The 21,230-nt window shown below is 44.2% G+C and overlaps 1 protein-coding gene across 2 annotated transcripts in view; it reads left to right on the forward strand.

The window, feature by feature from the left end:
• The first annotated feature begins 760 nt into the window (after positions 1-760).
• Positions 761-21,230, forward strand: part of RCC1L (RCC1 like) — a 41,550-nt gene continuing 21,080 nt past the window's right edge. For both annotated transcript variants that reach the window (XM_060120399.1, XM_060120400.1), the window contains exons 1-6: positions 761-1,143; positions 11,972-12,101; positions 16,191-16,319; positions 17,171-17,237; positions 17,767-17,818; positions 19,525-19,609. In XM_060120399.1, coding sequence (XP_059976382.1) covers positions 829-1,143; positions 11,972-12,101; positions 16,191-16,319; positions 17,171-17,237; positions 17,767-17,818; positions 19,525-19,609 — 778 coding nt within the window. In that variant the 5' untranslated portion in view covers positions 761-828. The remainder of the gene's footprint in view (positions 1,144-11,971; positions 12,102-16,190; positions 16,320-17,170; positions 17,238-17,766; positions 17,819-19,524; positions 19,610-21,230) is intronic.

Below are 21,230 nucleotides of genomic sequence, written 5' to 3' on the forward strand. Positions count from 1 at the left end.
GGGCATGCCTTGTTCCTGGCTGCATGCTAAACTCTAGTACAAAACTGGTGAGGACAATCTGAATGAAGTTCTTGCCTTCGTGGAACTTCAAAGGAGGTGCTCCAGCTGGACGTTAGAAGGCGAGTAGGAGTTTGCTAGACACCTGCAGGGAGAAGTGGGCAGTGGGAAGGGCATTCAAGGCGCTGTGTGCAAAGGAAGGCCTGAAACATCCCTGGGATTCAGAAATTACAAGTAGAGGCACCTGCCTTAAGTGGAGTGATGGGCTGAGGGGCGAGGTGACGCTTGGAGGAGGATGCACTGTCGAAGACAGCAGGGAGCTCTCTGTGGCTGGAGCGCCGACTGAGCGGCGTGGGAGCGGGAACAGAGGCAACAGGGCCGGGTAAAAAGTGTCGAGGGGCAGAGGATATGGGAGAGCGCTACGCTGGAGTCGCGCAGAGTAGGCAACCTCTTAAATTTTACTCCTGCTGATTACCAAAAAGCAAAGGGCCTTTGCAAAATGAGAGCGCCCACCAGAGCCGGGAAGGTGCTCAGCAAACACGCGCTCTGCGGGAAGGCGAGTGAGTTCAGGCCGGCTGCCGGAGCTGGGAGAAAGGTCGCGGACTAAGTCGGTAGGGCCGGGACGGGTCCTCTAGGTCGTGTCACTCAGGAACCGGCGATACCAGGCTCCGCCCAGTCCAGCCCAGCCCTCCAGCCTCCCTGAGCCATTGGCTGCCCTCAAGGACTTTGCTTTCAGTCAATAGTAAACGTGGCCGCAGGCTCTTCCGCCGGGGGAGGTCAAAGGTCGCCAATATGGCGGCGCCCAGGAACGGCTGAGGCGTGTAGCGGAGGATGGCGCTGGCGGCAGGAGCTCGCCTGGGGCGCCGGCTGAGCGGGCCGGGGCCGTGGCGCGGACACTGGACGGCGGCCGGGCGCTCGCGGAGCCGGCGCGAGACGGCGGAGGCCGAGGCGGACGCGCCCGTGTTCCAGTACGTGGGCGAGCGCGCGACCCGCGCCGACCGCATTTTCGTGTGGGGCTTCAGCTTCTCCGGGGCACTGGGCGTGCCCACCTTCGTGCTGCCCGGCTCCGGCCCCAAGCCCCGCGCCGGCTCGCGGCCGCGCCGCAGGATCCAGGCCGTGCCCTACCGCCTGGAGCTGGACCAAAAGGTAAGGACTTCGGCTCCCTCCATTTCTCCCTCCGTGCTGGCCTCCGGTCTCGGCCGCGCCTCCCGAGGCACTCGGCCCTCTCGGAGAGGTTGGCGACGCTGGGTGGCCAAACTTCGGAGAGCACGACCCTCGAGCGGGCTGCCGGAGGGGAGTGCGTTAGGGCGCTGCCAGCATGTACCGAGTGGCCAAAACGTGCCAGGTGTTGCGTCCGGCCCGCATCATTCGGGAGTTGGGGTTGTTGCCACAGTTACGGGGGAGGAAAGGGAGGCTCGGAGAAGTTATGAGACAGGCCCACGGCCCCCCAGCTGGCAGGTGTTCGTACTTTGGGATTCGCCTTCGGGCCAATCAGACCCCAGAAGTTCTGCTGTTAGGAAAGCCGACTTCAAAAGGTCAGAGAAAGCGTGGGCCGGCTGGGGTCGGTGAACAATTCGGAAAGAAAATGTTAACTGGAGCAGTAACAGGAATGAGAGGAAGGATGAAAGGTCTAAACACACTGGAATGGTTGTACAGGAGTCCCCTGAGTTGACTCAGATTTGAAACGATGCAGCAAAGAACAGCTACCGGAGGGCGGCTTATCTCGGCAGCTAACATCCAGAAAAGCAAAAACGGATGTTTAGGATAGGTTTTTGTTTGGCGTGGTTGTGGACGTCTTGGTGGGTGGTGAAAAAGAAGCAGATTTGACCAGTTTGGCTTCTGACTTCTCTGTCAAGGATAACAAATGATCTTTTGCCCTAAAAGGGGAGATAGAGAGAGCCAGGGAATTTAAGCTCCAGAGGAATGAAAAGTTGGCTTTGACTTCTTAATATTGAGTTGTGAGTTATTTGTGTATTCTGGATATAGGTACTTTATCACACATATGATGTGCAAATGTTCTCTGCCAGTCCATGGATTTTCTTTTTATTTTTTTAATAGTGTCATTTGGAGAGAAAAAGTTTTTAATTTTAATGAAGTTCAGTTGATCAGTTTTTCTGCTGTGGATTATGCTTTTGGTATATCTAAGAAATCTTTGCCTAACCCAAGATCACAAGGTTAATTTTCCTCTGTTTTTGTCTGGGAACTTCATAGTTTGAGTTCTCATATTTATGTCTATGAGACAGTCATTTGAATTGATTTTTGTGTATGGTGTGGGATAAGGGGCTTTTTGGATGTGGCTATCCAATTGTCCTATCACTAGTTGAAAACACTATCCTTTATTAAATAGTCTTGACACCTTTGTGAAAATCGGTTGATGGTAAATGTAAGGCTTTATTTCTGAACTCTCAGTTCTGTTCCATTGATCTATATGTTTATTCTTATGCTAAAATTATACTCTCTTGATTACTGTAGCTTTATAATTGGGTTTTTAAAATTTTTTATTTATTTATTTTTAAAATTTTATTTATTTATTTTTGCTGTGTTGGGTCTTCGTTTCTGTGCGAGGGCTTTCTCTAGTTGTGACAAGCGGGGGCCACTCTTCATCGCGGTGCGCGGGCCTCTCACCATCGTGGCCTCTCTTGTTGCGGAGCACAGGCTCCAGACGCGCAGGCTCAGTAGTTGTGGCTCACGGGCCTAGTTGCTCCGTGGCATGTGGGATCCTCCCAGACCAGGGCTCAAACCCGTGTCCCCTGCATTAGCAGGCAGACTCTCAACCACTGCGCCACCAGGGAAGCCCCTATAATTGCTTTTTAAATTGGGAGATGTTAAGCTTTGGCTCTTCTGGGTCTTTTGCTTTTCCATACAAATTTTAATATTAGCTTGTCAATTTCTGCAAAACTACCTGCTGGGATTTTGGTAGTGATTACACTGAATCTGTAGATCAATTTGGGCACAAGTGCCATCTAAGTAATTTTAAGTCTTTCAATCTATAAACATGAAATGTCTCCCCATTTACTTGGGTCTTTAATTTCTTTCAACTATGTTTTTGTAGTTTTCAGTATTCAAGTCTTGCATGTCTTTTGTTAAATTTATTCCTAAGTGTTTTTTTCTTTTTGATGTTCTTTTGAATAGAACTGTATTCTTAAGTTCATTTTTGGAGTGTTAATTGCTTTTACATAGTAATACAATTGGTTTTTGTATATTGACTTAATATTTTGTGACTTTACTGAACTTCCTTATTAGTTATATAGATTTTTGTGTATTCCTTAGGGTTTTATACATACAGGATCATATTGTCTGGTTGTCTGTGAATAAAGACGGTTTTACATCTTCATTTCCAATTTGAAACTTTTGATTTCTTTTTCTTACCTGACTGCATTGGATAGAACCTTCAGTGTAGCAGTGGATTGAAGTGACATCCTTGCCTTGTTCCTGATATTAGGGAGATAGTATTCAGTCTTTCATCTATAATTATGACATTAGCTATAAGTTTTTCATAGATACCTTTTGTCAAGTTGAGGAAGTTCCCTTTTTGTCCTGCTTTGTTCAGAGTTTTTCTTTTTCTTTTTAAAAAAAATCATGACTAGGGATTAGATTTTTGTCAAACACTTTTTCTGTGTCTGTTTCTGTGATCATGTATTTTTTGTCTCTTATTCTATTAATTGGATATATTACATTAACTGATCTTTGGATATTAAACCAGCCTTGCATTCCTAGGATAAATTCCACTCGATTGTGGTGAATAATCCCTTTTGTACATTGCTGGATTTGGTTGCTAATATTTTGTTAAGGACTTTGTTGTTTTTTTCTTGTGATGTCCTCCTTGTCTGCTTATGGTATCAGGGTATTACTGGCCTCATAAAATGAGTTTCTGGAAAGGTTTGTAAAGAATTGGTATTCTTGTTTTAATGTTTGGTAGAGTTCACCAGTGAAGTAAGTCATCTGGACCTGGGCTTTTCTTTATAGAAAGAGTTTTTTTTTTTATTACTAATTCAGTATTTAAAAACTTGTTACAGGTATATTAAATTTTTTATTTCTTCTTGAGTCAGCTTTGGTACTTTGTGTCTTTCTGAGAATTTGTTTGTTTTGTGCCGGTTATCTAATTCGTTGGCATAAAGTTGTTGATAGTATTCGCTTATAATCTAAATTTCTGTAGGGTTGGCAGGTTGGTGATGTCCCCTCTTTCATTGCTGATTTTGGTAATTTATATTTTCTCTCTTTTTACCTTGGTCAGTCTAGCTAAAGATTTGTCAGCTTTGTTAATCTTTTGAAAGAACCAACATTTAGTTTAATTCAGTTTTTGGTATTGTTTTCCTGTTTTCTGTTTCATTGATTTCCAGTTGAATTATACTTTTATCCCTCTGCTTGCTTTGGGTTTAGTTTGCTTTTCTTTTCTAGTTTCTTTTGCTGGAAGGTTAGGCTATTGTTGAGGTCTTTCTTCTTTTGTAATGTAGGTGTTTATAGCTATAATTTTTTCTTTAAACACTGTTTAGCTGCAGCCCATAAATTCTGTTATGTTGTATTTTGATCTTTATTCACCTTATTTTGCGATTTCCTATGTGATTACTTCTTTGACCCATGAGTTATTTGGAAGTGCTTAATTTCCAAGTATTTATGTTTTCCCTAATTTCTTTATTCATTGATATCCAATTTAATTCTGTTGTGGTTATAGAACATACTTTAATTTCAGTCCTTTTAAATGTATTGTGACTTTGTTTTATAGCCTAGCATATGGTCTCTCCTGGAGAATGTTCCATGTGTGTTTGAAAAGTATGTGTATTCTGTTGTTTGGGTGGAGTGTTCTATAGATGTCAAGGTCAAGTTGGTTGATAGCTTCTTGGTTAACCTGTTGTTTGCTCCAGCTGTTATTCACCAGTATCTAGGCAACTGCAGTGTTCATCATTGGTCTCTGACAGTTTTCAACAAACATCCCTGGGGAAAAGGCTGTTTACCCTGGATGATAGATACCTGGGTCAGATCAGATAAATAGAGCCTTGTGCTTGGGGTCTTACAGGGAACCACTAGATAGATCAAATGAGAATTCCCTGGGAATGGGGCTTTGAAATTTCTCCAATCCCATTTTGTCTCCTCCAATGGCTTCCAGACTGCTGGTTTTCACTATAATTGTGAGCTGTTGGTTTTCAGGACCTGAGAAGAGGTGGATGGGAATAGGTCAAGTTAAAATGCTGCAAAGCTTGCTGTTCTGAGATTCAGCTGCTTTTCTTAAGTAACATTCCCCAGATTGCTTTAAGTCCTTGGTTAATTTCCAGAGTTCTGAAAGAATTGTTTCTGAGAATGTTTGCCAGTGTTCTTATTGCTCCACCATTTTCACTGATGTCCCTAAATCCATGTCTTTTTTTTTTTTAAATTGAACTATAGTAGATTTACAGTGTTGTGTTAATTACTGCTGTACAGCACAAAGTGGCTCAGTTATACATATATATCCTTTTTTAAAAAAATAAATTTATTTATTTTGTTTATTTTTGGCTTTGTTGTTTGTCTTCGTTGCCGCGTGCAGGCTTTCTCTAGTGTCAAGCAGGGGCTGCTCTTCGTCCCGGTGTGCGGACTTCTCACTGCGGTGGCTTCTCTTGCTGTGGAGCACGGGCTCTAGGCCCGCGGGCTTCAGCAGTTTTGGCTCACGGGCTACAGAGCGCAGGCTCAGTATTTGTGGCGCATGGGCTTAGTTGCTCCGTGGCATGTGGGATCTTCCTGGACCAGGGCTCGAACCCATGTCCCCAGCATGGGCAGGCGGATTCTTAACCACTGTGCCACCAGGGAAGCCCCTATATTCTTTTTCATATTTTTTTCCATTATGGTTTATCACAGGATATTGAAGATAGTTCCTTGTGCTATACAGTAGGACCTTGTTGTTTATTCATCCTGTATATACTAGTTTGCATTTACTAATCCTAAACTCCCAATCCTTCCCTCCCCAACCCCCCAACTGGCAACAACAAATCTGTTCTCTATGTCTGTGAGTCTGTTTCTTTTTCCTAGATAAGTTCATTTGTGTCATATTTTAGAGTTCATATATAAGTGATATCATATGGTATTTGTCTTTCTCTTTCTGACTTACTTTGCTTAGTATGATAATCTCAAGGTCCGTCCATGTTGCTGCAAATGGCATTATTTCACTCTTTTTTATGGTTAAGAATATTCCATTGTGTATATTTACCACATCTTCTTTATCCATTCATTTGTTGATGGACATTTAGGTTGTTTCCATGTCTTGGCTATTGTGAATAGTGCTGCTGTGAACATAGGGATGCATGTATCTTTTCAAATTATAGTTTTGTCTGGGTATATGCCCAGGAGTGGGATTGCTGGATCATATGGCAGCTCTATTTTTAGTTTTTTTTGAGGAACCTTCATACTGTTTTCCATAATAGCTGCACCAATTTACATTCCCACCAACAGTATAAGAGGGTTCCCTTTTCTCCACACCCTCTCCAACATTTATCATTTGTAGACTCTTTAATGATAGCCATTCTGACCAGTGTGACCTCATTGTATCAGTAGTTTAAATTTGCATTTCTCTAATAATTAGCGACGATGAGCATCTTTTCATGTGCTCATTGGCCATCTGTATGTCTTCTTTGGAGAAATGTCTGTTTAGGGCTTCTGCCTATTTTCTGATTGTTGATCCATGTCCTTTTTTTTTTTTTTTTTTTTTTTTTTTTTGCAGTACACGGGCCTCTCACCATTGTGGCCTCCCCCGTTGCGGAGCACAGGCTCCGGACGCGCAGGCTTAACAGCCATGGCTCACGGGCCCAGCCGCTCCACGGCATGTGGGATCTTCCCTGACCGGGGCACGAACCCATGTCCCCTGCATCGGCAGGCGGACTCTCAACCACTGCGCCACCAGGGAAGCCCCCATGTCCTTTTTTTTAAAATTAATTAATTAATTTTTTATTTTTGGCTGTGTTGAGTCTTTGTTGCTGCACGTGGGCTTTCTCTAGTTGCAGTGAGCGGGGGCTACTCTTCGTTGCAGTGTGTAGGCTTCTCATTGCGGTGGCTTCTCTTGTTGGGGAGCACGGGCTCTAGGCGCATGGGCTTCAGTAGTTGTGCTTCGCGGGTTCTAGAGCGCAGGCTCAGTAGTTATGGCACACGGGCTTAGTTGCTCCACGGCATGTGGGATCTTCCCGGACCAGGGCTTGAACCCGTGTCCCCTGCATTGGCAGGCGGATTCTTAACCACTGCGCCACCAGGGAAGCACCATGTCCTTTTAATGTAATTACTAACATGGTTGGATTGCATCTGCCATTTTGCTATTTGTTTCTGTATGTCTTTTTTGTTTGTCGATTTTTCCTTTGCTGCCTTCTTTTGTGTTAAATAGGTATTTTTCTTTTGGACCCTTTAAATTCCTTTGTCATGTGTTTTAATATGTTTTTTGAGTTTTTGTTTTTTTAGTGGTTGGTCTTCGGATTATAACATATAATTTATCAAAATCTATTTTAGGTTAATAGTGACCTAATTCTGAAAGACTGTAGCAACTTTGTTGCAACATAGCCCCATTTCCTCTTCTCTCCTTTGTGTGGTTATTGTGATATATATTACATCTTTATACGTTTTAAGCCCAACAGTACAATTTTATAATTATTACCTTATGCAGTTTTCTTTTTTTTTTTTGCGGTACGCGGTCCTCTCACTGTTGTGGCCTCTCCCGTTGCGGAGCACGGGCTCCGGACCCGCAGGCTCAGCGGCCATGGCTCACGGGCCTAGCTGCTCCGTGGCATGTGGGATCTTCCCAGACCAGGGCTCAAACCCGTGCCCCCTGCATTGGCAGGTGGATTCTTAACCACTGCACCACCAGGGAAGCCCTCTTAGTACTTCTTTTTTTTTTTTTTTTTGCGGTATGCGGGCCTCTCACTGTTGTGGCCTCCCCCGTTGCGGAGCACAGGCTCCGGACGCGCAGGCTCCGGACGCGCAGGCCCAGCGGCCATGGCTCACGGGCCCAGCCGCTCCGCGGCACATGGGATCCTCCCAGACCGGGGCACGAACCCGTATCCCCTGCATCGGCAGGCGGACTCTCAACCACTTGCGCCACCAGGGAGGCCCCCTCTTAGTACTTCTTAAAGCAGGTTGCTAGCAGTGAATTCTCTCAGTCTTTGGGAATGTCTTTATTTCATCTGCATATTTTTTTTAAATGATAGTTTTGCTGGATATAGAATTCTTGGTTGACAGTTTTTGTCCTTCAGCACTTTGAGTGTGTCCTTCTACTCTGGTCTCCATTGTTTCTAATGAGAAGTTAACTGTTAATCTTATTGTTGTTCCCTTGTACTTGATGAATCCATTTTCTTTTGATGCTTTCAAAAATTTCTCTTTGTATTTCAAAAGTTTAACTGTGATTTGTTGAGCAAGTTTTATCTATGAGACTTATGGGTTTTTAAAAAAAAATTTGGTAAGTTTTCTGCCGTTACTTGAGTATTTTTTTCTGCCTCTTTCTTTCTCTCTTGCCCTTTTGGAACTCTTGTTATGTAGGTGTTGATATACTTGATGTTATGTTTCAGGTCTCTGAGGCACTGTTCTTTTTTTCCCCAATGTTTCTTTTTTTCCCTGTTCTTCAGAATGAATAATTTCTATTGATATTTTTTTCAGCTTAACGGATTCTTTCTTCTGCCATCTCAAATCTGCTGTTGAGCCTATATAGTGAATTTTAAAATTTGGTTAGTATACTTTACAACCCTAGAATTTCCATTTAGGCTTTTAATGTTTTTATTTCTGTTTTCAGAGTCCATATTTGTTGGGCCATTGTTGTCATATTTTTCTTTAGTTCTTTAAATATGGTTTTAAAATATTCTTTGAACGATAGTTCAAACAATAGTTCACAAATCCAACATCTTGGTCCACTTGGTTACTCTTGGCTGCTTTCCTCCCTCAATATAGGTCACACTTTCTTGTTTCTTTGCATGTCTTGTACTTGTTTATTGAAAACTGGGCTCTTGGATATAACAACTTTGGATTCTGATATTATCTGAGTTCTTTGTCTTTGTTTTTTTGGAGGTGGGGTAACTTTTCTGTAATTTAGGGAGTTAGTCTCCCCTGCTCTGCGTGGCCACTGACACCAGTGTCTTTGCTTGGGGTTTTTGTTTTGTTCCCCGTCCTAGCTCCCTTCCCCTCCCCGCACTGCCTTTTTTTTTTTTTTAAGCCGGGTTTCTTCAGGGTTGCCCCTTATCTGCATACCTTTGTGGTCAGCCAGTGAGTTGGGCAGAGGCTGTGCTCAGACACCTTGAGCTTATAAGGTTTCTCTCCTTCACTTTTGATTCTGTGTGTGGTTTGGGGACCACGTTGAAAGTTCAGCCTGATCTCAAGTCTGCCTCAACTTTTCTTTCCGCTGGGAGCTCCTATGTGCAGTTTCCCAGTCAGCCATGCTTGTGTGGAGAGCCTTCCATGGCTCTCTCATTTCTAGGATCTTCCCATTAAATTTCTGGCTGGTCTGCCTCCCCTCTTACCCTAGTCAGGATTGCAACCTCAGGCTCGCTGAGTGGTGGATCTTCCTTGTTTATTTCCTGCTGAGTTTGCTGTGGAGCATGACTTTTCACCCTCTACCCCAAATTAAGTTTGTCCTTTCTGGTAACAAAGCTGATACTTTTCATGGCCAGCTCTGCCCTTTTCTAACTTCTGTGCTGCCTGAGCTGGGGTAGATGGAGCAGCCCAGGACAAGAGGTCTACAAACCCCTGATATTCTTGCCTGTAGTTCTAGCATCCCTTCATGAGTAACTTCTTGATTTATTTGCCTTTGATTGACTTCTGGAGCCCTGAAATGGCTGTGAGTTTGTTTTTTGCAGTTTTCTCCGGTTTTATACTTGTTGTTTGGGGAGAGATTCACTAACCTCTTCACACCACCATAGTTGGAAAGTCCCCTTCTGGCATATTATTATAAAAAACATTGCTTAATACTGACTCTGTGTCAGGTATTGTTCAAAGCCTTTTCACATATTAGCAGATTTAATAATACAGTAGGTGCTTCCTAAATATTTGTTGAATGTTGAGTAAACAGATGAGAATAATCGTAGTGTGCTGGGCATCAGTTTTGGACTCACTTTTTTATGTTTCCTGCTGTGTGGTCAGGGGCTGGCTCCTCCCTCCCCAGTGGGTCATTTCTGTGGAGGTGGAGCCATTCCAGAAGGCCGGAGAACTTAGGGGTTTTTTTGGTTTGTTTGTTTGTTTTTTTCCTAATACAAGTGTACATGTATGTACCTTCCATGTGAATGTTACGAGGGAAAATGTCACAAGACAGAAGGAGGGATATATAACTTTTAGATAACTTGATTAAACAAGTCATCAAATTTAAAAGAAGTATTTAGCTGGCTTTCTTCAAGAAATCCTGGAGTTGGGCTTCCCTGGTGGCGCTGTGGTTCAGAATCTGCCTGCCAATGCAGGGGACATGGGTTCGAGCCCTGGTCTGGGAAGATCCCACATGCCACGGAGCAACTAAGCCCGTGCGCCACAGCTACTGAGCCTGTGCTCTAGAGTCCTCAAGCCACAAATACTGAAGCCCGCGTGCTCTAGAGCCCATGCTCCACGACAAGAGAAGCCACCGCAATGAAAAGCCTGCGCACCACAGCGAAGAGTAGCCCCCGCTCACCGCAACTAAAGAAAGTCTGCGTAGCAACAAAGACCCAATGCAGCCATAAATAAATAAATAAATATTTAAAAAAAAAAGAAATGCTGGAGTTAAAAAAGAAAAAGAAAAATCACACGTTTGTTCATTATTGGTGGAAAGCTGGCATTTTCATGAGGATTAGGTTAGATTTACATGTAGTCTCTGAGGTTGACTACATAGGCCTTTGGTAAACTGTAAACAACCAAGAGATGGTGGGGAATCATCAGGGTGACCATGTAATTTGTCATCATTTGCTTGAGAGTGAACCTTGGGACATCAGGTGTAAACCAGGACTGCCTCAGGACACTGGGTATTATGGAAAGGGGATTGACCCTAAAACCAGGCTGCCTTTGGTTTGCTTCCAGCCCCACTGAAGCCTCAGCTTCCTCATCTGATCAGTGAATGTGGGGATTGATAACAGTGTGGGTAAAACACCCAGCAAACACACTGGCCCTGTTGATGCGTTATATTCACGGTGGCTGTAATACTAATTCTTTTTCATGGCAGTGGTGGTTTGAGCGTATAACAGTGTAGCATAAGGGTTAAGAACATGCACTCTGCAATCAGACAGCTTCCACTTATAGCTGTGAGACTGTATTAGGCAAGCTACTTAATCTTCTAGGAGCCTTGATTTCCTTATCTACCAAATACTACTACTACCACCACCAATAATAATAAATACTTCATATAGTTCTTACATTAAGTCAGGTACTGTTGAAGTTTTTTTTAAGAAAATATTTATTTATTTATCTATTTGGCTGCACTGGGTCTCAGTTTTGGCATGCGGGATCTTCACTGCAGTGTGTGGGATCTTTGTTGCGGCATGTGGGATCTAGTTCTCTGACCAGGGCTCGAACCCGGGCCCTCTGCATTGGGAACACTGAGTCTTAGCCACTGGATCACCAGGGAAGTCCCTACTTTAAGGGTTTTAACTATGTTAACTCATTTAGTCCTCACAGCTACCCAATAAGAGAGACACTGTTATTATCTCTGTTTTAAATAGAGGGAAACAGACACAGAAGTTAAGCAGTCTATCTCAGGTCACACAGCTGGTAAGGGTCTACCAGTTGTAAACGCTGCGGTCTTGCCAAGATTCAAAATAAGGTAGTCTTCAACTTAACTACTTAACTTAACTACTCTGTGAGACTGTGGGCGAATGGGGATGATTTGATACTTAGACCATTGGGTGATTGTGAAGATTAAACGAGATAGTACATATCAAGCCCTTAACACATAGTAAACGTCCAATAAATGTTAGTTGCTATAGTAATAGTGTGTGTTCTTGGAATGGATAAGCAACCTGTCATTTATTGCTGGGAAAACTTGATGTCACAAATCAGTCAATGCTTTATGGGAATTTTTTTTCAGATTTCATCTGTTGCCTGTGGTTATGGATTCACATTGCTGTCCTCTAAAACCAAGGATGTTACGAAAGTTTGGGGTATGGGGCTCAACAAAGATTCTCAGCTTGGATTTCACAGGAGCCGGAAAGATAAAAGTGAGCGTTCTTACCTTGGTTTCTCTCTGCTGTGATTGGTCTGAAAAAGCACCCTTTGATTTTTTTTTTAATATATTTATTTTATTTATTTATTTTTGGCTGCGTTGGGTCTTCATTGTTGTGTGCGGGCTTTCTCTAGTTGCGGTGAGTGGGGGCTACTTTTCGTTGTGTTGCGACGGCTTCTCATTGCAGTGGCTTCTCATGTTGCAGAGCACGGGCTCTAGGCGCCCGGGCCTCAGGAGTTGTGGCTTGCGGGCTCTGGAGTGCAGGCTCAGTAGCTGTGGCGCACGGGCTTAGTTGCTCCACGGCATGTGGGATCTTCCTGAACCAGGGCTTGAACCCGTGTCCCCTGCATTGGCAGGCGGATTCTTAACCACTGTGCCACCAGGGAAGCCCCACCCTTTGATTTTTAAGAATATGATTTCCTAAACCAAACCATAACAACAGAATAGATGGAGTCTTTAAAGGGATGTTGTTTGAAACCATCTCGATGGGGTTATTTTTTAGCTTGTTTGGTAGTAACATTGAACCTTTAGGCAAAGGGGCATTTGCTGGTAAGTAAAGGTGTTCTCTTTTTTTAAACTTATTTTATTTATTTATTTATTTATTTGGTTGTGCCGGGTCTTAGTTGCGGCAGGTCGGCTCCTTGCGGGTTGAGGGCTCCTTGTGGCATGTGAACTCTTTTAGTTGCAGCATGCATGTGGGATCTAGTTCCCTGACCAGGGATCGAACCTGGGCCCCTGCATTGGGAGCGTGGAGTCTTAACCACTGTGCCACCAGGGAAGTCCCAGTAAAGGTGTTCTTTTTTGGCCCCAAAGAGATGACCTTTCTTTCCTAGCTTGGAGATCACTTGAAATATTCTACAGTGCCTCGAATATGGTCTAGGGAAAAAATTCAGTGACATTTTTAAGATGGAGATTTGATTCCAAATATTTGAAACTTGAATTGTAAAAATGTTAGAAATGATTTATAATGACATTTAAAAAAGTAGATGCTAGCCATCAATATAAGTACGATAAGAAACATTTTTTAAAATAAAGGGGAAATTACCCAGAAATATACTGGACAAGACTTTTTTCCCCCCCTTTTTTCCTATTCCACATTCATATGCAAATATGTTAAAAATGTAATTGATTACCACATATGTTTTGTTTTCTGCCTTTTTTCACTTAATTTTATATCAGTATTGTTTTATAAATTAGTACTGAAGTCTTTGTTTGCTGTGTAAGACATCACATTACATTTTTTTATACCTTTTATTATATACAGAAATGGGCAGAAAAGTATAAGGCATCCCATGTACTGCCATCAGCTCCAGCAATCATCAACTCATGCCAGTCATGTTTTATTCATTTCCCCCACTGTCCCCTTCAACAAATTTGAAGCAAATCCTAACATTATTGATTTTTTCTTAAATATTTCAGTACATATCTAAAAAAATTAAGGACTATTAAAAAAACAAACACAACATCATTATCACACCTAAAAATAAAAAAAAATCTTTTTATTTTTTTTTAAAGATTTTTTTGACGTGGACCATTTTTTTCTTTTTTTATATAAATTTATGTATTTATTTTTGGCTGCGTTGGGTCTTTGTTGCTGCGCACGGGCTTTCTCTAGTTGTGGTGAGCGGGGACTACTCTTCGTTACGGTGTGAGGGCTTCTCATTGTGGTGGCTTCTCTTGTTGCGGAGCACAGGCTCTAGGCGCGCGGGCTCAGTAGTTGTGGCGCACAGGCTTAGTTGCTCTGCAGCATGTGGGATCTTCCTGGACCAGGGCTTGAACCCGTGTCCCCTGCATTGGCAGGCTGATTCTTAACCACTGTGCCACCAGGGAAGTCCCAATATAATCTTTTAATATCAGATATCCAGTGTTTATTTTATTTTCTTTTATTTTTAACTTTTTTCTTTTTTTGGCTGTGCTGCGCGGCTTGCAGGATCTCAGTTACCCAACCAGGGATTGAACCTGGGCTACAGCATTGAAAGTGCCAAATCCTAACCACTAGACTACCAGGGAACTCCCCTCCAGTGTTATAAATTGCTAGTTGTCTCATGAATGTCATTAGGTTTTTATTTTATTTTAAAAAATTTATTCGAATCAAGGTCCAGATAAGGTCTGGACATTGCAATTGGTTGATAAGACTTTTTAAAAAAAATTTATTTATTTTATTATTTAATTTAATTTATTTATTGTTTCTGGCTGCATTGGGTCTTCATCGCTGCACACGGGCTTTTCTCTGGTTGCGACGAGTGGAGGCTACTCTTCATTGCGGTGTGTGGGCTTCTCACTGTGGTGACTTCCCTTGTTGTGGACTATGGGCTCTAGGTACACGGGCTTCAGCAGTTGTGGCTCGCAGGCTCCAGAGCGCAGGCTCAGTAGTTGTGGTGCACGGGCTTAGTTGCTCTGCGGCATGTGGGATCTTCCCGGACCAGGGCTTGAACCCGTGTCCCCTGCATTGGCAGGCAGATTCTTAACCACTGCGCAACCAGGGGAGCCCTGGTTGATAAGACTTTTAAAAGACTTTTGAGTTTGTGTCAGTCTTTTTCTCCTTGATATTTATTTATTGAAGAAATCATGTTGATTATCCTGTAGAAGTTTCCAGTCTGGAGTTTGCTGAATGCATCCCTGTGGTGCTGTTTAACATGATCCTCTGTCCTCTGTATTTCCTGTCAATTGGTAGTTGGATGTGGAGCCAGATTCCATTTATTTATTTATTTATTTGTTTGTTTGTTTATTTATTCATTCATTCATTCATTCATTTATTTATTTTAAAAAGGAGCTGTAACACTTCAGATTCCCTTTAAATTTATGTATTTACTGCTTCCCAGGCCCTTAGGGGGTCAGTGAAGATAGTAATAGGAGATGTAACGTTTTAGTATTTTAAAGTACTGTATTTTTGCAGCTAATAAGGCTCTATACACTAACAGCATTGTTCAGCATCTTTGGTTTTGCTTAGAATTACATCATCTTATTGTGATAAATTTGTTATTTCATGCTGATCAGAAGCTCTGTTTGAAAATTATATCAGTCACTAAAAATACTAACAGGCAACTATAATAATAAGGCCATATATTTGGTAGACAAAATGTTTTCATTTTCATTTTTTTAATTTTTAAATTTTTTGGCTGTGCCATGCGGCGTGAGGGATCTTAGTTCCCCAACCAGGGGTCGAACCTGCGCCCCCTGCAGTGGAAGCACGGAGTCTTAACCGCTGGAACGCCAGGGAAGTCCCCAGGACAGAATGTTTTTAAGCATGAGGTTCATAGGAGAAAAGAGAGGGGTCATTAGTGGGGAGTGGGTTGAGAACCAGTGTATTTGCAGTTCTTCTCGTTAACTCCAGCCTCCATTATAAATATTCCAAAGCTCTTCATTTAAAACCTACCATAGGAATTCCCTATATAGACCATTCTGGCTTCTCCAGTAGGATTATGAAGAGCAATAATGTTCTTCTTTAGAGTGCCTTCTAAAACACTTCCCCCTTTCTTGCTTATTTAAATATTAAAATTTTCTTTTTTAAATAGATAACATACTTGCATACCTCAGAATCCTAAAGACGCAGTTGAATATATGGAGAAAAGTCTGCTTTCCACCTCTGTCCTCCCAGCCACACAGTTTTTCTCTCTGAAGACAACCTGTGTCAACAGTTTCCAGAGTATCCTTCTAGAGAGATTTTATGTATATGCAAGCACATGCATCTATGTATTCTTTTTACTTCCTTTTAATCTAAGTGGTATCATACCGTATATGCTATTCTTCACTTTACTAGAAATTCTAGTGGGTATTGCAGGAAGAAAATGCTTTTCCTTTCCTTAAAAGTCCAGAAGGTGGCACTTTCCTGGTGGTCCAGTGGTTGCGACTCTGCCCTTCCACTGCAGGGGCTGTGAAAAAAAAATCCAGAAGGTGTTAAATGACGTGGGAAGAGATTTCTTTAATAAGTATGCTTTTCAATAACCTAGCATGTGATGGAGGTCAAGGGCATGTGATGGAGGTCAAGGGCTGGGAGTGGGGCTGGAGTTCTCGTCTTAGCTCTGTCACTAGTGTAGTCTCTCAGGCAGTGTAACGTATGTGCACCTTGTCCTTTTCGTTTCAGCGAGGGGATATGAGTATGTTTTGGAGCCCTCACCCGTCCCACTGCCACTGGACAGACCTCAGGAGACGCGGGTGCTGCAAGTCTCCTGCGGCAGAGCCCACTCTCTCGTTCTGACAGACAGCGAAGGAGGTGATGGGAGAGTGGGGACCGCTTTTCCGCTGTTGGGCCTGAAGCGGCTCGTTCAGTTGAGCCACATCTAGTTAGTGAAGCTGTTGGCATTTCCCAAGCAAGTCAGTAGGATGGTTTCAGGAGAGCCGTGTTGGGCAGCCCTTGCTAACTCTTCCGTGTTCTCTGCCCTCTGTGGTTCTTGGAAAATCTCAGGTATTTATAAGTGTGACGGCGCACAGCAGGCAGCCTTATTTTGGCCCCCTGCTCCTTAGCCATGGAGCCACCAAGCCGACCATGTGTGTAGACAGCTTTTTCCCTTGTACTGAAAGCAGCCTGTTTGCTCACACTGCTTCCAGGTGGGGGGCTTCCACGGTCCAGGCTCCTGGCTCACCCTGGCTCTCTCCACAAGAGCGGTTGTTTCCAGGGGAAGGTCAACTTGACTGACGTTTTCAAATTTCATTTTTTTTGGCTAAGTGTGCTTTGTAGGAAAAGGCGAAGGTGGTGTTAGGAACTCTTTCAAGAGGGCGCTGGGCATTGAGGGCAGCCTAGGGACAGGTGCAGGGAATGGGGCTGCTGAGGCCTGTCACGGAGTGTGCTCGCCTCACACTGTGCAATTCCTGAGAAGCGCAACCAGGGCCCGGGCGGGGAGACGGAAGGCACGGCAACAGTGGCCCAGGCCTTCGCGGCCAGCCTGGACCCCAGCACACCTGTGGGGGGTGCCTGCAGAGGCTGGGAATGTTGGAGAAGGAAGCCAAGGGGCAGCTAGGGTGAGTGGTCGGACTAGGACCACTTTTGAGACCCCCTTCCAGTCCTGACATTTGAGGATTCCATGAACCTGCAGAGCTGATTTAATTGGCGGTGTTATCCTTTAGTCTTCAGCATGGGGAACAATTCTTACGGGCAGTGTGGAAGAAAAGTGGTCGAAAATGAAGTTTACAGGTGAGTTCCCGAAAGGACTACCCCTTCCTCAAATTGTGTCAAGCATTAAACACCCCCTGAGTGATTATGATGTGATAGACCCACAGAGCAGTAAAACTCGAGGTTCCTCATGCTGGAGAGGGGCAGTGAGAACCCACTGGAAGGCTGTGGAGAGTAGCTTTCCGGTGCAGGTGGGAGGGAGGGCGTGTGAGCATTGACTGTGATGCGTGGAACTTCTTTGATTTTGTTTGTTATTTTCACCAAATTGATCAACTTAAAACTCCTCTAGTCTTTAAAAAAATTTCCCTCTAGTTCCTCACATTATGCTGGTAGGTCTAAACGCCAGTCAGAAATCTGCAGCATATTAAAATCACCAAAGGATTTTGTTTCATTTTCCTTTCATGCCCAGACCTACCTCTTCGTTATATTTGACCTAACGTTGCTATGTGTGTGGGGAGGCTGCTAGTTGGGGTGACGGGAGGGGCCAGAATCGCACAGTGCTTATCATGACCATATCTTTTGGTTCTCCCCAAATTGCTCCTGGCTGTAGCGAAAGTCACAAAGTCCATAGGATGCAGGACTTCGATGGACAGGTGGTCCAGGTAAGAGACGTGGGCTGAGAACCACTGATCCCGCCCTAGGGGGTGATTTTGAAAGGGTGAAAGTTGGGTGAGGTGATGGCAAATTGTTAGGGGGATTTTCTGAATTAATAAATTATTTTAGTAAATATTGCCTGCCTACTATAGGCCAGGATTTACGCTAGCTTGTGGGGATACAAAGTTTAGGAAAAATTGGGGAGGGCAGGTAACACTCTAGTGGGAGAGGCAGGTTATAAAAACTAGCTGTCTCAGACTATATTAAGGCTGTGTGTGTCCCAGGCTGCTTTATCTTGTACCCATGCTTGGGTACAGTGCCTGGCATATGGTAGATACTTAAATGCTTAAATATGTAAATGAGTGTCTACCGAAAGCACTTCTGAAAGCACCAGAAGGAGAATAGTTACGTCTACCAGGCGTGGACTGGAAGGAGAGACAGCGTCATGGAGGAGGTAGCCGAGGAACAGACCAGCTGGGCCGGGGCGGGCGGTAGGAAAGGTTTTATGGCAGAAGGAGCAGCCTGAAGGCTCAATGGTGCCGAGAGCAGGCAGTGTGGCTGGAGTGTGCGTGCCGTCCTGCGGTGGGGCGGGGTGGAGCCGGCTGCAAGACGGGTTGAGAGGGGACGATGCAGGGTCTTGTACACCTCATTAAGGAGCTTAGACTTCGTCCTGTTGGTGGTCAGGGGCTGCCAAAGGTTCTGAGCAGGATGAGTAACAGCCAAGTCACGATCTGTTTAAGAAGATAACTTTGGCCATGGAATAAAGTTGAGGGAGGAGGTGAAGTCCAGATGGGAAACTGGGGAGAAGGGACAGGTGAGGAGACGTAAGGAGAATTGACCAGATTTGAGGCTTGATTAGATGGGCAGGGAGGGAGCTAGAAGGAGCCAAGTGCGACTCCACAGGCAGATGGGTGGCGCTGATGTTCTTGGCCCCGGGTGGCAGAGTCCCGGAGCGGGGGAGGTGAGGAGGAGGTGGAGAGGGAATTTGTTTTCAAGGTGGCAGTGGAGTGGAGTGTGCATCTTGCCCAGGCTTCAGAGCCACCTTGATGTGAGTTCAAGTCCCTGCTTGTCCACATGTTAACTGGGTGACTTGGGGCAAGTTACCAAACTTCTCTGAGATTCGGTTTCTTACTGGGTTGCCTTGGTCATTGACTTAGCACAGTGCCTGGCATAAGGAATGTTTGCTAAATGGTGCTTTTCATTAGGCAGTTAGCAAAGTAGGTCTGGGACGCAGCAGAGTGGTTGAGACTGGAGATGACCGCATGGCGGTTGCAGCAGAAGACGTGGGGGTGGGTGCCATCTCCCAGGAAGCATGCAGAGCGAGGAGGGCAGAGGGCAGACCTCAGAGGAGGATTCCAGCCCTGTAGGGTCCGAAGCGGAGACTGAGCTAGTGACAAAGACGGGACACTGTTGTGGGGTGTGGGAGAGAGGCTTATGGAGGAGGGAGTCGGGTCGGGGAGCTCCCGGCTTCGCTCCTTAGGACACCTGGCGCTGTTCTTTTTTTTTAGCAAGAGCAGTTTCAGGGGAGTAGGAGACACAAGCTGGGCTGCACTGGAATGAGAGTCAGATGCAGAGCAGAGCAGGACAGCCTACCGGCCCAGCCCCCTTGGCACTCAGGAGCGGTGGGGAGTGGTGCCCGGCTTTGGGCACTTGGACCAGGACACCGGCTTCTAAGGATTCCTTCTCACCAACCTCACCTCTGTTTGTGTGATAGGTCGCCTGCGGTCAGGACCATAGTCTGTTCCTGACGGATAAAGGAGAAGTGTATTCTTGTGGATGGGGCGCGGATGGGCAAACAGGTAGCGTCCCTTCCACCCCCGCCCCCCTCCCTGTGGGATGGTGCAGCTGCCTTCATCTGACTCTTCCCTCTCCTGTCACTTCCTGGGAATGCTGTTCTGTTGTGTCCCCTCCCATCCCCCTCACCCCTGGCTCCCCGGATTGGAGAGTCCGCAACAAGTCTCAGTCTTTTAAGAGACAAATGCCACCTAAAGGGAGCTCGATTTTAACTCATTTGAGAAGAATGTGATTAAGGGAGGGAGGAATGAGGGATAAGCTTTATCATCCTTGTATATTTTATTTTTCTGTGTTTGATATTTGTCTGAAGGGAGGACCTTAAATTTAAGATTTAAATCTTGTGTAAATCCTCTATAACCCTGCTACCATATCACATCATCTTTGTTCCTTGACTCATGTTTTCTCCCAAGTCCTTGTTCATATGTGAACATCTTTTATGGTAATCATAGCAGAGGTGTGATTTTATATGCTTGCTTTATCATTAAATTTACATGAAACATTTTTCCATGTTGGTATAATTTTCAGTTGCAGTTTTTAATATTTGTATGGTACAGCATCAAACTAATGTACCATAAGGTGAGTTAATCATTTTATCAGGTGATTACTCATTACCCTGTTGTCAGGAGGCTTACTTTTTGGGGGTGCAGTAGCCATTGGAGATAGGACATTTGTCATGTATAGACATCTAGCTTTTCCTTTCATTTGGAGTGTTGCCCTAGATAAATTCCCAGGAGTGGGTCAAAGGATTAGAATATTTTTATTGTTTTCAGAATGTGTTGTTAAATTGCTTTCCAAAAGTTTTACTAGTTTATATTGCCATCAGCAATGTATAGATGTATCAATTTAATCATAACCTCTCTAGCAGTGAGTATTGTCAATTTAAGTGTCCTAATTTAATTACAATGCCAGTTTTTGAAATGTGCCTTTTTTTAATCTATAAAGTGGAAGCTTCTTTTTATTTTCTAAAATCTTGGTGTGGGTAACTTTTAAAAATCAGCTTTTCATGAAAAGAATGAAATTGTTGATACATTTTGACAGCATAGACCAAGGAATATGGTGAAAAGTGAAAGTCTCACTTGCTGGAGATAACGGTGGTTAACAGTTTCCTGGTGCCATTCCAGAAGCTCCACTGTCCCATGGCCTCACTGCCCTTGCTTGCCAGGCTCTGAGTCCAGCCCCACGAGCCCCCTGCAGCCCATTCTGAAGCCTGTCCTCCTCTGTGCTGCCACCGTGCCTTTGCACATGCTGTTCCCGTAGCCTAGAATGCTCTTTTGTGCTCTCCTTTTCATCCTGTAGGCCTCAGCTTGAGGTTGTCTCTTCAGTGAAGGCTCCCCCGACCATTCTGTCTGAAGCAGTTTCTATCTCAGCATCCTATTTCTTTCATAACCCTTCAACATTTTGAATTACTTTTTAAAAATCTTTTTTATTATATATGGAGTACATAATAACAGGCTTTTGACTGTTGCTGAGGGGTGCTGCCAGTCTGACACTGCTTTGGGCCCCTTTGAGAAAGCCTGGTACAAGCATGAGTCTGTGGTTCAGGGTTCTACCTTGGTCTGCTGCCCAGGGGTTACTCTCCATTGCAGTGCTGATGGTGACATTTGTGCTCCAGGCAAGCCCCGTCTT

Source organism: Mesoplodon densirostris, chromosome 16 (assembly GCF_025265405.1).
Source record: "Mesoplodon densirostris isolate mMesDen1 chromosome 16, mMesDen1 primary haplotype, whole genome shotgun sequence".
Classification (NCBI taxonomy): Eukaryota; Metazoa; Chordata; class Mammalia; order Artiodactyla; family Ziphiidae; genus Mesoplodon; species Mesoplodon densirostris.